The sequence below is a fragment of the Plodia interpunctella genome, chromosome 12, assembly GCF_027563975.2.
Source record: "Plodia interpunctella isolate USDA-ARS_2022_Savannah chromosome 12, ilPloInte3.2, whole genome shotgun sequence".
In the NCBI taxonomy this organism is placed as follows: Eukaryota; Metazoa; Arthropoda; class Insecta; order Lepidoptera; family Pyralidae; genus Plodia; species Plodia interpunctella.
This window is the reverse complement of record NC_071305.1, coordinates 5493170-5508092: the sequence shown is the minus strand read 5'-3', so window position 1 is coordinate 5508092 and position 14923 is coordinate 5493170. Positions and strand designations below refer to the sequence as shown.

The 14923-nt window shown below is 33.6% G+C and overlaps 1 protein-coding gene across 1 annotated transcript in view; it reads right to left on the bottom strand.

The window, feature by feature from the left end:
• The window catches only part of LOC128674472 (uncharacterized), a 28722-nt gene extending 14922 nt beyond the window's left edge, over window positions 1–13800 (bottom strand). Inside the window, exons 1-3 of the mRNA XM_053752993.2 lie at window positions 13568–13800; window positions 1810–1937; window positions 556–736 (exon numbers count right to left, since the gene is read on the bottom strand). Coding sequence (XP_053608968.1) covers window positions 556–736; window positions 1810–1937; window positions 13568–13654 — 396 coding nt within the window. The 5' untranslated portion in view covers window positions 13655–13800. The remainder of the gene's footprint in view (window positions 1–555; window positions 737–1809; window positions 1938–13567) is intronic.
• Between the last annotated feature and the right edge of the window lie 1123 nt (window positions 13801–14923).

Sequence of the window (14923 nt, the reverse complement as noted above, 5' to 3'; positions counted from 1 at the left end):
AGCCTGTCTTCTCACTCTATAAATACTCTATAGTTCTTAATACGAGTATATCGAAATACGCAGTGTTTTAAATCAGATCACCATTATTTTATTTAATTTAAAGCCATCAACTCATTACAGTAACCGCAATTTCTACACGGAATAATTTATTCTAAAAAGGCAGATCGTACAAGCCATTGGAATTGGAACATTTTGTTATGACGTCACAATCCAGTGCGTGAAGCATGATACAAAATGAGCTAATTGATCGATATCATCACTAGCCCATGACATCGATCCAATAATTAACCCATTAGCTAAAACGAATCGTTTTACTAACGTGACTATGAAACAAAAGCGTAATTCGTAGATAAACATCTACTTTACAGGGAGCAAATACTTTAATGTTGCTTTATTTACAACATGACCACGCATCTTGTGGTTTTTAAGTGGAACAAAATGTAGTAGCATGATAGTAGCTATTTAACAGAATTTATATGAATAAATCAAATATTTAAGTTTCGAACCACCGATCATAAATTAAAAAAAAGGAGGATGGATAAGGATGCAACATACCTCTCTTCTAGCCAGTCCATTGAGGATGACCCCCACGATCTGGCCGTGCTCATCAACTGTGGCGAGGGAGAGGCCCTGCTCCAGGGTGGATGCTGAATACTCTTCTAGCTCCTCACAGCGGGAGTTGGGGGTTTCCAGCAAGTTCACTGCTAAGTTCATCGGCTCGTCTTGGAAGAAGAATCTGAAATAAAAATATCATTTTGGGAAAAAAGTTTTTGTTTCTTGAGATTAGATACCTAAGTATGGTATTTATTAGTAAGGCTGTTTGGTATTAAATGTCCAATGTGCACATGGAAACTTATTCCGATAAATTACAAATACACATTTCATTTGATTTTTTAATTTATCATCATCATTGTCAGCGGTCTGAAACGAATATTACAATTAAATCACTTGTTTTCAGCGTTAATAAGGTGAAAAAACTGAAATATTTCATTGCAATATTTAATTTTCATTTGATTATTTTACTCTATTATTTATGAAATGCGTAAATTTAAAATAATAAACATAATTACACACTGAATAGCATTTGTCTATTCCACGAGAGGGTGTTGACAGTAACATGTCAAGTTATTTCTCAGTTAAATCCTAACTAGATATTATTTAATTATGCAAAACAAGCACTGTAGTAGGTCTCCTAGTAACAGCTATTTACTGCGACAGTTTTACATGATTTAATAATGCTCATGTTTTATGTATATCTCAACAATAACTTAGGCCCTGATTGATTTATAGACCAGGCACGTCGTGGAAACCTTGGTTTGCAGTCACTAACACAATAAGACCTAATTGGTAAGGAAATAATTAATTAAGATGAAAGAATCCTTCCGTGGCGTGTGTTTCCACGTGTGTTTCCGCACTAGAATGTGACTATATTTTATTCGTCGTATAAAGCGACATATACGCATTGCCTTGATATAGCTGATAGAGAAACCATTCCCAAAGAATTCGTTTGGTTGACACTAGGCAGATTGTAAAATGCAGCGGAATCTTAAAAAAGAGCTCGCGGGGATTCATCGCCTCACGTCACTCTTGCATATAGTCAGGTATTTTAGTTAATACATTTTTAAATTTACATAAATTAAATGTCTGTGATTTTAATAACTTGTATTTAATAAGTTTTCGAATAAGTTCCATTATTTGTAATCAATGAAGTTTTTCGAAATAGCATTATGCAAATCTTGTGAATATATCCAAGGAAAAATACAACCAAGAAAACTAAAAGGATCTAATGTAAGAAGAAGTTGGAGGTACCTCCTAAGGAATCTGATAATTTCCTCTTTGTCATCCTTGGTGACTCGTCGCAAAGAGAAGGCGGGCTGGGTCATCTTCCGCGGCCGCAAGTCCAGCTCCGCCAACTGGGCCGGCAGCTCGTCGCCCAGCTGGAAAGTTTACATTTTCATCATCACACATCATCATCTCAGCCATTGCTGGACAAGTGGACATAGAGCCATGCACCATTGCTCAGTCGTGCTCCGTTGTGACGGCGTAGCACGTACCTCTGTTGTTTTCTATAGATTTTGATACTGAAGTGCGTTGTCGTACATCGAAATTTCATATAATTTCTTTGTTGTTCTGCGTTGTTTGTCTTCGGATGTCAAAATGACGGAGCCCAGGCCAAAGTTATATATAGAATGTTTGAAAGCCAAATGATATCTTTATCATCTCAGAGTGTTCCCAAATCTGGAGTGTGGTTCCGCCCTAGAATAGACTAGTCTATATCCTCCCGTGATGTGATAGGCAACAATTATTGTTGGAAAGCATTGCTGGTTGTCAAGGGTTGCCGTCATGCAGGCAGCCGGATCCAAGGCGAATCTTCAAAATTTTAAGGTTATTTTTACGCTGATCGCGGATTTCGCGGTGTCACAGCCCTTAATGGATATAGGAATATGCGGAGATGAGAGAGTATTCCTGTTTCCTTCTTGGGGCCTTGGTTAGTACGCCAAGGTAGGTAATCTACACAATAGATTTAGTACTTAGCCGAATTAATTTACCCGAAGACTCAAAAGGGTAAAACAACTCAATACGTGTCAGTCGGCTTTGATGTAACAATGTACTCATAAAATGTAAGATGTCGGAAAAATACCTACTCATACGGCTAATAAACAATACTAACAATTACGTTCGTGGACATTTTACCAAATCAACGTTTTTTAAGTAGTTATTTGGATTGGATGGGATCTCTTATTTTCCTTGATTTTCTATAAGTATGCTCGTTCAGTAATCAACTTGTTTACACTGAATTTAATTTTTGGACTACCGTCATTATTTTTACAAATTATTTTAGTCAGACCAATAAAGGGTAATTATATACGTATTATATAGTTACGTTATGTAACTAATTCATATTTATTTCTAATAATGACATTATTCACTTTGATGTTAATAATCTCAATTTGAATATCTATTAACAATTTGAAGGAATATTTTATAAAGATTTATCATATTGATTTGATTGATTTCTCATTTGAATATAGATGTCGGTAGATTACAATGTTTCGGATGTATACATAGTATATTAAATATGTTCTTCAAAAAAGATCATAAAGAGTTTTTTTTCACAGATATACTTATAGTCCCATGACTATAAGTATATCTGTGAAAAAAAACTCTTTGTTCTCTGTAAGAAAAAGGCTATACTATCGATTAGCCTAGATATCGATTAGCCTACACTATCGATTACCCTACCCCACTAGAAGCGGCGGTGGTGTAATGGTTAAGACGCCCGCCTGTGTGAAGGTCCAGGTTCGAATCCTACTCGTGCCATATGAGTTTGTATTCAAATCTGACTCATATATAGTAGTTTTCATTGACCACCGCTTGCTTCCGGTGAAGGAAAACATCGTGAGGAAACCTGCACACCGGTTGATTGTTATTAACTTGTGTGTCAAATGGAGAAGGCAATGGCAAACCACTCCATTAATAATGCCAAGAAAGTTGTTGTGTGTGTTTCATTCCACGTAATGACCACGACCCTCTGCCATGAGGAATACGACTATGAAGATCGATTAGCCTATCGATATACTATCAATAACTATGAACAATATTTTTTATACGTCCATGCTTATAGTATAAAATAGAATAGAAGTACATTTGTTTTAGTGATGCCACTCCATAGTCAACTATCGATAGTGTTTCGATAGACTATTGATAGTGTGATGACGGTTAGACTCGATACTGTCGAGAGTTTATGTAAGTATTGCAGAGCAATAGTATCGATAGTCTAATTGCCATCACATTTCGATACTAAGGATACCAACCATAGTATTGTAATTGACCAAATAGTACTGCAACAATATAGCTATCGATACTATCGATAGGCTAATCGATAGTATAGCCTTTTTCGATTAAAATTATCGATAGTTTTGCAATCATAGCATTCCCTGTATGACACAATGGTCGACTGCCTCTAGAAATTATGGTATTTTTGTGCAATAAAGTGTAAATAAAAATAATATTTTTATATTACCGTCAAAATACACTAAAGAATACTAAAGAGAAGAAACGTATTAAAAATATAGACATAATCTACAATATTGAAACTAAAATGAAATGTTGCCATACCAAATCAAGCCCTTAGTCACAGGGTTTGCTAAAGTCAATTGATCCCAATTGGAGACTAACACTCAATTCTGACGCCCGTATTTGCGTATTGATGTCGCACTAACTAAAGATGCCATACTAAGTGCATTTCTACGAGTTTCGTCGTAAACCAGCGATCAGAGACGGGGTCTTGCACCGGCGCGGGCCCCCAAGCTCAGGGCTACTTCTATTTTCGCACATTTATCATTGAGTATTTTTTGTAGTTTGGCTTTACATACGTAGACGTTTCGTTCGTGGAATATGGCCACTTCATTACCTCCAGCGGATGTCTCACAAGTCTAGTAAAGGCCTTAGAAGCTAGATAAGCAACAATATTTCCAATTTGAATGCGTCAAAGCCCGGGGTAACAGTCCTGAATTCAACCGGGAGTATGCGAAGATGATAAAAAGAGACATACATTCCATAAATAAATTAACTCTCATTTTCTGCAGCTTAGATACGGTGGGGCCCCACATATTCTTTGCACCAGGGCTTATTGGCTATCTAGCTACGCCACTGTCGTAATCTAACACCAAAGGGTTAAATTACCGACGTACTGCAAAACTGTTATAATTGTTGACAACTCTTGTTTTATTTGATGATCGCGTTTTTATTGCTACTGACAATTTCTAGCTTTTTTATGACGATAATAAAAAAATACTAAGTACTTGTTTTGTCTTGCAACCGGCTATAGTTAATTCTTCACTGAAAAATTAACAGACTTAATAAACGAACTAACGTCGAAAAGGAATTCAACGACATCTAAAATATCACGAATTTTGTTATTTCTTGGAAAATCATATCACCTATATAATATAAAATCACCTATATAATATAATATAAAATCACCTATATAAATAGGCAAAATACTAAATTAGTACCAACTAATTTAGTATGTTGCCTATTTATATAGGCAAACCTCCAATTCATAAGGTACCGAGTTATGGTTCTCATGGGGCTCGAAACCACGGCCGCCTTGGATGGCAAGGCAGACTACTGGACTTGGAGTTGATTGATCTATTTTCTGTTCTTCTCTTAGACTGTTTCTTAAACTTTCAGGACGGGGAAGTTTTGTCTAAAATCAATTGATATTTTCAATTTAAGATACTTTAACTTTGTACGTTTCTTTGGGTGACAATATAAAGTTTAATTTACTTGGTGTGGTTCCGCCCTAGAACAGGTCGACCAGGCAGGATGTCGTACGAGGATTAAATGAGGGATACATAGCCTTAATTATAGGCAATAATAGCATTTCCAAAAAGGGTTGACGTCAGGCAGGCGGCCGGTTGTAAATCATAGCTAAATCATCAAAATTTAGTGATTATATTTTTACGCGAATAGGCTTTGAGGGTCACAGCTCCGAATGTAACCAAGAAGACGCAAATTATGAGAGAGGTAAAGTTTAATTTACACTGCGATTAGACAGTTGACCAAACTGAACTGGTTTGAACCGGCTTTTAAGGTATTCAAAATATTTTTATCTGTGGCACCTGGAAATTGTATAAAGGCACGTTTATCTCAGGTCTTGAGATTAGGTCGATCCATGCATTTATGTCCGGTTGTATTACCTTGAATTAAAATAATGTTGACTGTTTATAAGGCATTGTCTAACTGGGAAGTCACGCTGTAGAGAAATTTTACAAGGTAAAACGTATAGCTCTTCAATATGACGCATATAAAGGTATAAGTAATAAATATTTCGGGCAAGTTGGACAACATTAAATAGAAGAGAAGCAGCTGAGTGTATAACGTTGAAAATAAGACTATTACATAATTATTCTCTCGTTGATATGGATTGGATACGAGACGAATAAAGTCAAAAATTATTTGACAGCTTATAGGCAAACAATAACATGGAGAGGATTGCCATCAGGCCGGTCAAAATCATAGTCAAATCTTCAAAATTTTAAAGTACCGAGGCGTTACGGCCAAGAATGAAACCATGAACATGCGGGCTGGCAGAGAGTTCAGTCACTTTCCAGTTGACTGAACTTGTCTGTATTAAATATTATTTGTGTGAATACACCTTAAGACTTTTGTTGCGAGTCCTATTGTAGGCGACTGATTTAAATGCTATTAATTGCTATTTAGTCACGATTTTAATAGCTTGTGGATACAACAACTAGAATCATAATGAAATCAATTACATATAGGGCATGTGACTTGTGTTACAATCATCTTGGGTTACCTAACATAGATTTATACATATAAATTATTACTTATATATATTTTTAACAGTAAATCTATACTATTATTATAAAGAGGTAAGCGTTTGTGAGTTTGTATGTTTGAGTTAGGTAATGTCCGAAACTACGGAACCGATTTCAAAAAATCTTTCACCATTAGAAAGGTACATTATCCAAGATTGCTTAGGCTATATTTTATCTCAAAATTCTCACGGGAGCGAAGCCCCGGGTAAAATCTAGTTATTGATAACACAGCTAAAATAATGAAATACTTATACAATTAATAAATGTCTATATGATTTAGAAAAATGCATTTTCAAAAATTTCTCTGTCGGTGGTACTGGTGATCCACTTGTTTCTTGATTACAAAATATTAATTTTTGCAGAAAATCAGTTACGAACTAAAATATAACTGAAAATTTGCCATTGCTTTCACCAAATAGAAGGTTTCCTCACCACGGTGTTCCTTCACTGGAAGCGAGTGAAAGTCTATAGAATACTAAAATCATAAATTAGACTAACATTCGATATTATATACATTATATATATTCTTCAATTCGGTTTTAAATATAAGTAAGTATATTTAATACAAATGTAAGCCAGATCAATAGATGTATTTTACTATCCTTATCCTTACATATTATAAAACGAAGTCCTCTGTCTGGCTGCGATAAACACAAAAACTACTACACGGATTTTCATGAGGTTTTCGCCAATAAATAAATAACTGAGGAAGGTTTAGGTGTGTAATTTACTGTTTTTACCCGAGCGAAGCCAGGACGGGCCGCATGTACACTAACAATTTTAAAAAATCAGGATGTCTAAACTTGATCTTATTTTCCTCTTGTTTTCCGATGTGATAATGCTGAGTCGATAATATATGTATAATGACATAAAAAGGTCTCGTTTAACATTGATCCCATATCGAGTGCTTATTATTTTATCGTATGACCTAAAGTCTAGGGCACGACACGACTTGGCTATAAACTATTTCCGGTATAGTATCTGTGAGTACAAACTACCGCATGCTTTGTCATTGACAATTACAAGACAATGGTTTTCATTCCTTATTACCTACTTAGTCCCGTTTCTTATAATTCCATTGAGTTATAGATAAATTAGATCGGTTTTACAAAGATTTTAAAAAATCTTTGTACACAATTTCGCTCTTTACAAAGATTAAAAAAAAATCGTTGTAAAGAGCGAATGCGCTTGGGAATTAGGAATAAATACGACTTCGTGCCTGATAAAAAAAAAATCTTTGTTCACTTTTACTTGGTGAAAATAATACTGGTAAAAAATAATGAATAGTAGAAATCGGAGATTGAACAACAGACAACAAAGGAGAGAACTTTCCTACGTTGCATTCATCTGCCGCGGTGTAAGGGTTAATGAATTTGAGAGAGCTCGTGCTGTTGAGTGTACGAGTGTACCTACACTAATCATTTACTGGATTGACAAGATTTATATTTTATTATTGTTTTGTGACGAGTCAGTCAGGTTTTACGACAACATAACAATTGCACATAATCGAGTTCTCGATATATAGCATAGGTCTTCAAATAAAATCAATATAAGCTTATGTTCTATTACGAGTAAAGAAAATAGAGATATCGAGGTAAGAAAGAGGAATCAATCGGTATTTAGACGACAGAACGTAGTGATAAATTCCAACTCGGGAATAGCTTTGTATTACTGGTATTATTTTTAATTTTAACTTCGCTCCTATAATATATGAATTGCTAATATGGAACTCGCGGCAGGGCAGTTCGTCTGGCTAAGATTTTTTTAAATTCACACTGGCTGGGAAATCCGAAGAACAAAATATTTTTTAATATTTGTTTTTTTTTCTACGTATGAAGTCCATTTTTAAAATTGATTTCCCGTCATTGATGAGAAGTTAATTACATCAGAAGTAATGGGATTTCACATCTTCTCTAATATTATGATCAAACATACACTGGTTACTTTCCTAGTATGAGGAATGAAAAAATATATAAGTTAAGTACAATACATATTCCTTTAATATAATATTTTTTTGCAATACTTTATACAATTCTATAATATTATCAGTACCTATTAACGATACAAATATTTTATTATTCTAATCTTTCCGCCGATATTATCATTGTTTATAAAGTTAAATCTAAATTTCAATCCTACGAATATTATAAATGTGAACACTTGTGAGGATGTATGTGTCTGTTACTCCACGCGAAATCTTCTAGACGGATTATTATGAAATTTGGTACACGGGTAGAATATAACCTAGTATATAGAAGTACTCTATGCGTTAACATAGGGTACTTTTCACCCCGAAATTCCCACGGGAGCGAAGCCCCGAGGAATATGTATGTATTTCGAATGGTTAGTGTGCTTTACTTGTACTGTAGTGTTTACTTGCACTGAGTATGCACACCTACTCAGTGTGAGTTGCACCAGTCCGATGTTTAGATAAAATAGCGTAGGTACTCTGCGTTTTTCTGCGCTTCAAGTTTACGTCAAAGTTACTGGTGCAACTCACTGTGAGTTGCACCAGTAACTTTTTGTAATGAACATGACAAGTGATTTTGTTGCAGTCTAATTTATTTTTTCGATTCGATCGATTGCTTCCTAGTCTAATAATACAATTTGAATTGCGTACGTAATTAAAATATTGGTAAATGGTAGGTAATTTTCCTAAAATAAATAAAAGTAGTCTTTATTAGCTACGCTTAGCAGCATGTCATGCTGAAATGCCTTTGTTCGATGGTTTTAAAGATTTTTCATTGTGGTTCTCGGCTCTTCTCACAAAGTAATGCCGTAATAAGCATGAAATGTGTTCAGCTCGTATGTAAATTAACTATTTTGTGCATGATCAATAGCAGTAAAAAATAAAATGTAATAAAGAAAATCTAAGTAGAAACAATTTTGTTTTTACCTACTTTTATACTTAATATAAGTATTACCTACCTACTTATCAAATCATATTTAGATATGTATGTACTTGAATAGTATTGGATAGTAAATTATATTTTGATTTTACGAGTAATAAAAAAAATATCGACATTGTGATACATTTTATTTTAGGTACTTTGTTTATAGCATTTAGGGAAAAACAGGTAAAGGTGAGTTACTAAAATGTCAAGTCGGTTGCACGATAAGCCGTCAATAAACCGGCGTAAAAGGCGATCATCGAACTTGTTACCTTGACATTGAACGTGAGAGGACCGCCACAAAGCCGCGGGCGGGCGGAGTGTAATCTTTACAATTAACTTATAATTGCCATAATGAAGTCGGACGAAGACATTGATAACGGGATATAGAGGACAACATACAAGGAAACGTGATGAAAATTATAGGCAGATTTAGCGTTTATCGTTTCTCTCATTTCTTAGCGTTCGGAGTTGTGAAGCCGCGAAGCCCGGGACCATCGAAAAATAACAAACCTTAAAATTTTGAAGATTCGGCCGTGATTTTACAACCGGCGGCCGGTTGTAAAATCACTGTGACTGACGTCACCCCGCCTTAGGAATGATATTGTGGCTTATCAGTTGCCTAGGTTGTGTGTGCTTTGGTCGTTTCGTACAACATCCACGGGAGGACAGTGTGTGTCCTATACTAGGGCGGAACCACACGCCACAGTGAGCGTTTATTGTAGATATTATTAGTTAAAAACTATCTAAGCAGGTGATGTATTTAATTTAATACCTAATTCGGTTTTTTATAGAAAAAAATCTCGTGAAATACAATTAATTATTTTCTATATTAACTTCTCGCTGTCTGTTTGTCCCTATATGTATATGCTTAAATCTATAAAACTACGCAACATATTTTGATACGGGTTTTAAATAAATAGTGTAATTCCTGAGGAAGCTTTCGGTACTGGAAGTAAAGTAATCTGTGCTTTAGGTGTGTAATAATTTGTGTTGGTTTTACCCGAGCGAAGCCGGGACTGAACTGTCTGATCTAATTCTAACGATCTAATTCTGACGGTCTAATCTAATTCTAACGTCACTGAATTCCGATGGTCAATTCTGCAAACGGAACCACGATTGTCAGAATTCGGATCCGGCAGGACTCATGGCGGATAAATGTCATGTGACAATATATAAATGCAGTATTATGACGTCACTACACAAAGCACGGATCCAACCGAGTCACGCGTTTTACGATACGATTTGCAAGGCTAAAGTTGTAAAGTGAAACAACATCAGTAAATTATTTTTTATTATAATCTTATTACTCCTTTATATTATACATAGGTATATTAGTATCGGGTATCCATTGTTCAATAGCCTATTTTTCACATTTTCCACAAGTCAAATCAGATACTTTTTTCTAATGTCAAAAAATAATAAAATACGAGTATAGTGATTTATGACAGTGATCCTGTGACCTAACAATTTGAAAGTCAAAAAGCATTCCTAACATATAGGTACTTTAATTCGACAAAAAAGTAATCGTTTTTATTTTATTAAAACACATTTGTTTTTTATTTTTACCCAGTTCGATATCCAATTCGGTAGTTTCCGTTTTCTTGAACATACAAAAGGAAATTATTTATGTCCAGGTTATGTGAGTTCTACATATTTATGTAGATTACGTAAATGAAAAAATCTTTTATTATTATTGTTTATCTTATTTGTCCCATTTAATTAAATTTAAACATCAATTCCTCATACTAAAATAAATTACAATAATTTTCAAACAGTAAAACTTTTCAATCTCTATCATCTGAATGCTTTCCCGATTGCTTCCTCAGCCGTTAAGCGTAGGAACCAAGTGTCCGCTAGAACAACTTTCAACATACTAACTATAGATATACAACAGGTATAGTAAAAAATAAAAGTGAGAAATGCAAGTGGTTTGCCTTTAAACGGGAACCAGTGAAGCGTGATGTATGAACTCTTGCCGAGGTAAAGGTCAATGCCGAACCAGCCTACTTGCAACGTTTAGTTATGCAACTGATGTTGCTTTTGTTAATTGAACGAGATCTGATTCACAGACGTTAGTTCACGTTTTGTTCCGTATGGATATAATATGGATTTTGATAAGACGTTGATTTCATTCATATTTATAAAAATATTTGGCTAGGGACTTTAATGGGTTGATTTAAGCGTTTAGTAATCTTTCAGTTTATTTTTTAAAACGTAAGAGTATCTACTTTGAAAAATGTGAAAGTAATTAAATAAGTTAAATTTCTTATTATACAATAATTCTAATGTAAAACGTCCAGTAACTAAACTGTCAACCAGTGTGCAGGTTTTGGAAGCAACTGGTGCTCTCATACATGAGTAAAACTGTTATACAAACTCACGAATCTCGGACCTTACGATCTGACTGATCTGAGGCTGACGATCTTACCTAACCATTGAATCATCACCGCTTCAATATATTTTGAAATATTTTTTAGTGTCTAAAGTGTATCGATATCAGTGACGTAACTGCTAAAGGGTAAGTCGGGTTCTCAGGGGTCGCGCGGGCATTGACCAGGGAAGATTTTTTTACGTTATAATTTTTTAAAATAAATAAAATACAATATAACTTAAAAAGCTGCGTTGGGTTTGGGATATTTATTGGCATCATATGACTACAGATTCGCCACTGGCCTATTAAATTTCGATTTGGGGCGAAAGGGTATTTTTTATCACGGGTGGAATCGTGAAGTATGTTATATAAACATAATATCATTACATAAAACAATTACTGAAACCAGATACAATAGATGTTCAATCAAAATAAATTAGCTGCATAAAATATTTATTAACAGAATTTATTGCTGACAACAATATATCGACAGCTTACTAAAGTAATATATTTAGATTGAAATCGTGTACAGTAACCATAGCAAATGTTACTTTTATACTCTTAGGGAAAAATTGCTCTAATCTTGATGTGTATTTTTTTACTAAACTGTAATATTTCCGCTTAAGTAGATGTATGGTATGATGATGATATACCTACCTAACTATATAGAACTACTGTGAAGAAGATTTTTTTATTATTTTTTATAAAAACAATAGTTCTAGTTTCAATTATTTTATGTTAGTCATATAAGTACAATTTCCCTTAAAGAGAGAAACGGGGGAAAGTAGGAACATTATTTGATTTTCCTCTTTTACGAAAGTTATTCTTAATTATTCAAGTCCAGATACTGAAAATGTCACTTTTTAGTTAAAGTTATTGATTTATTGACTTCATTATCGTAAGATACCTACTAAAGTCTACTTTAATTGAACTTACATCTTGATTAGTAGGTTGTTTCTTTGTTATCATTAACGTATCTAATTAGTAGAAACGCGTGTAAGTGTAAATATTTCTTTTTCACTTTTTTTCTAACGTGATGGACGATCGACGGGAGCGATTGGTAAAATATTGAAATAGAAAGTAGGTACCCCACCTACAGAAATTTCTTATTTCATAGTAGATCCGCTAATGCACTAGGGTGAATCTACTAAGTATACATTTTATTTTATGTTGACTGTACCTCCTCATTTTTTCATTGAAATGCTAAGTAAATACCATTAGAATGATACAGATCCTACTTGCGTATCTAAAATGACGTATTACATATAATCCTAGAGAACGACTAAATAAATATGCATATAAATTGACTTAGATAAAGTGAGATAATTGTCTAACAAAACGCATCATCATATGTCTTGATTTTAAGTTCATTAGTTAAATTAGTATGATTGCATTGTTTCATGGAATCTGTATTTTTTGTTTCCAGGTACTCTTGCCTATATTTATATTGGTAAAAAATCTAAATATGGTCGATTTTTAGTTTGCAGGTATGCATATTTCTGTAATCTGCTACCAATCAAAAATTATATCAAAAATAAAAACACCTACATAAAACCATCCATGTAAGTTACCCGTAGCGTAGAACATCACAATTATTTTCAACGTCTTTTTTTTAAATGCAATTTTTGTCTTAGTATAATTTTTAATTCTCTTGTTTTCGGATTTGTATGTACAGGTAACATGTACTTATATTAACAAAGGTGTCATATGTACTTATTTTTATTAAATTGTCAACATATATTTTTCGCATCGTTCTTTGTCTTTCGTCGAAAAGTTACTGAAAATTTGAATTGAAGTCTTTGAACTATTTTTGCAACTAACGTAATTTTTTATTAAAGTTGATTTAGTGCACTTTAACTAGCCAAATTATTGTTAAATATTTTGTTATGAAAATTTTATAAAATGGTTAAAATCTATTTCAATTCATCACAACGCGCAAACGTTTTGCAACTTACCGTGTATTTATCAATCCTTGTATTTTCATGTCCAAAATGCCCTTTTTCTTTCATGTCTACGATGTTCCTGGTACTTGTAACAGCCATTTTGAATTACGATTTCAAAAATTTAAAAACAAAAAGATCCGTCACGTCCGTGCGCAAAATTGCGTTTGAATTTCGAACCGCTCTCCCGCGTTCCACGGTGGAAGACTCGAGTTCGAATGGTTGCGAAATAGAACAGCCAGCTACACTTTATATAAAAGCTAGATGTTCTGTGCTCGCCCCGCGCTCCTTTCATATCTGAACATTCAGAACTAAAGTGGAATGCCTAGTGGATGTTGTTTTGTTCCAGTTTTAATGAAAACTATTTAGCATTCTGGATTATTTTGTACTTATATACCTATACAAGTAAATCTAGGCTATTAAACGAAATTCGATCCTTATAGATATACATAGATAAGTATATTTAGAAAAACAACCTATGATTTACCTACTAACTTAATAAGTTCACCCCATCCCGAATGCAATAAGTGCAAAACAAATTCAGTCATTTGGAAATAAAACACAAGATTACAAAATACACAGAATTAAATTTATATTTTTAAATATTTTAAGTACAAAACGCACAAAATTGTTGGTAAAAAATGTGATTATCACATTATAAGAAAAACAAACGCTAAAAAAGATTGGCTACGAGATGCTACGGCGCGCGCTACGATCTTCAATGACATTTCAATTTGGCCAAAATATTTTTCGTATTCAAAATTTCTGGATTAAGAACTGTGAATGAATAAAAACTCTATATTACATTATTACTTAGGTAAAATATTTGAATTTAATAATGTTTTTTCGCTATAATTTGTTTAACAATTCTTTTTTTAATGAACTGAGATGATTGTACTTAGTGATTAGAAAAACAATTTTACATATCTATCTATGATTATCGAAATAAAATGTAACCTACTATTCTTACAAAGTCTATCGAAAGGTCAATTTTATATGACACCTCCTTACATTTAGAACTTCAAAACCAATCAAATTGATAAATAGTGTTTGAGTGATAATTTATAAAAATAGAACAGAGGTTAACTACCTAGCCTTAGGAATCGGTTTATTTTTAGATGTGAAAAAAAATTTATTATAGGTACTTAATCAAAATTTTGGTCATTCATTTCGCCTGAATCATTTATGTCAATTTATGTAAAAAAAATGCATATTATTGTGAACAGTTTCCTTCCGAACGGCAATAAAGATTTATTAGGAATCAAAGACCTCTAATCAATTGTAGGTCAAAGTCAAGGCGACTATGTAGGTACTTATCTGCAAAACATTTCTTACGATGATGAATGTTTCCTACATTCTCCATATAAGTAC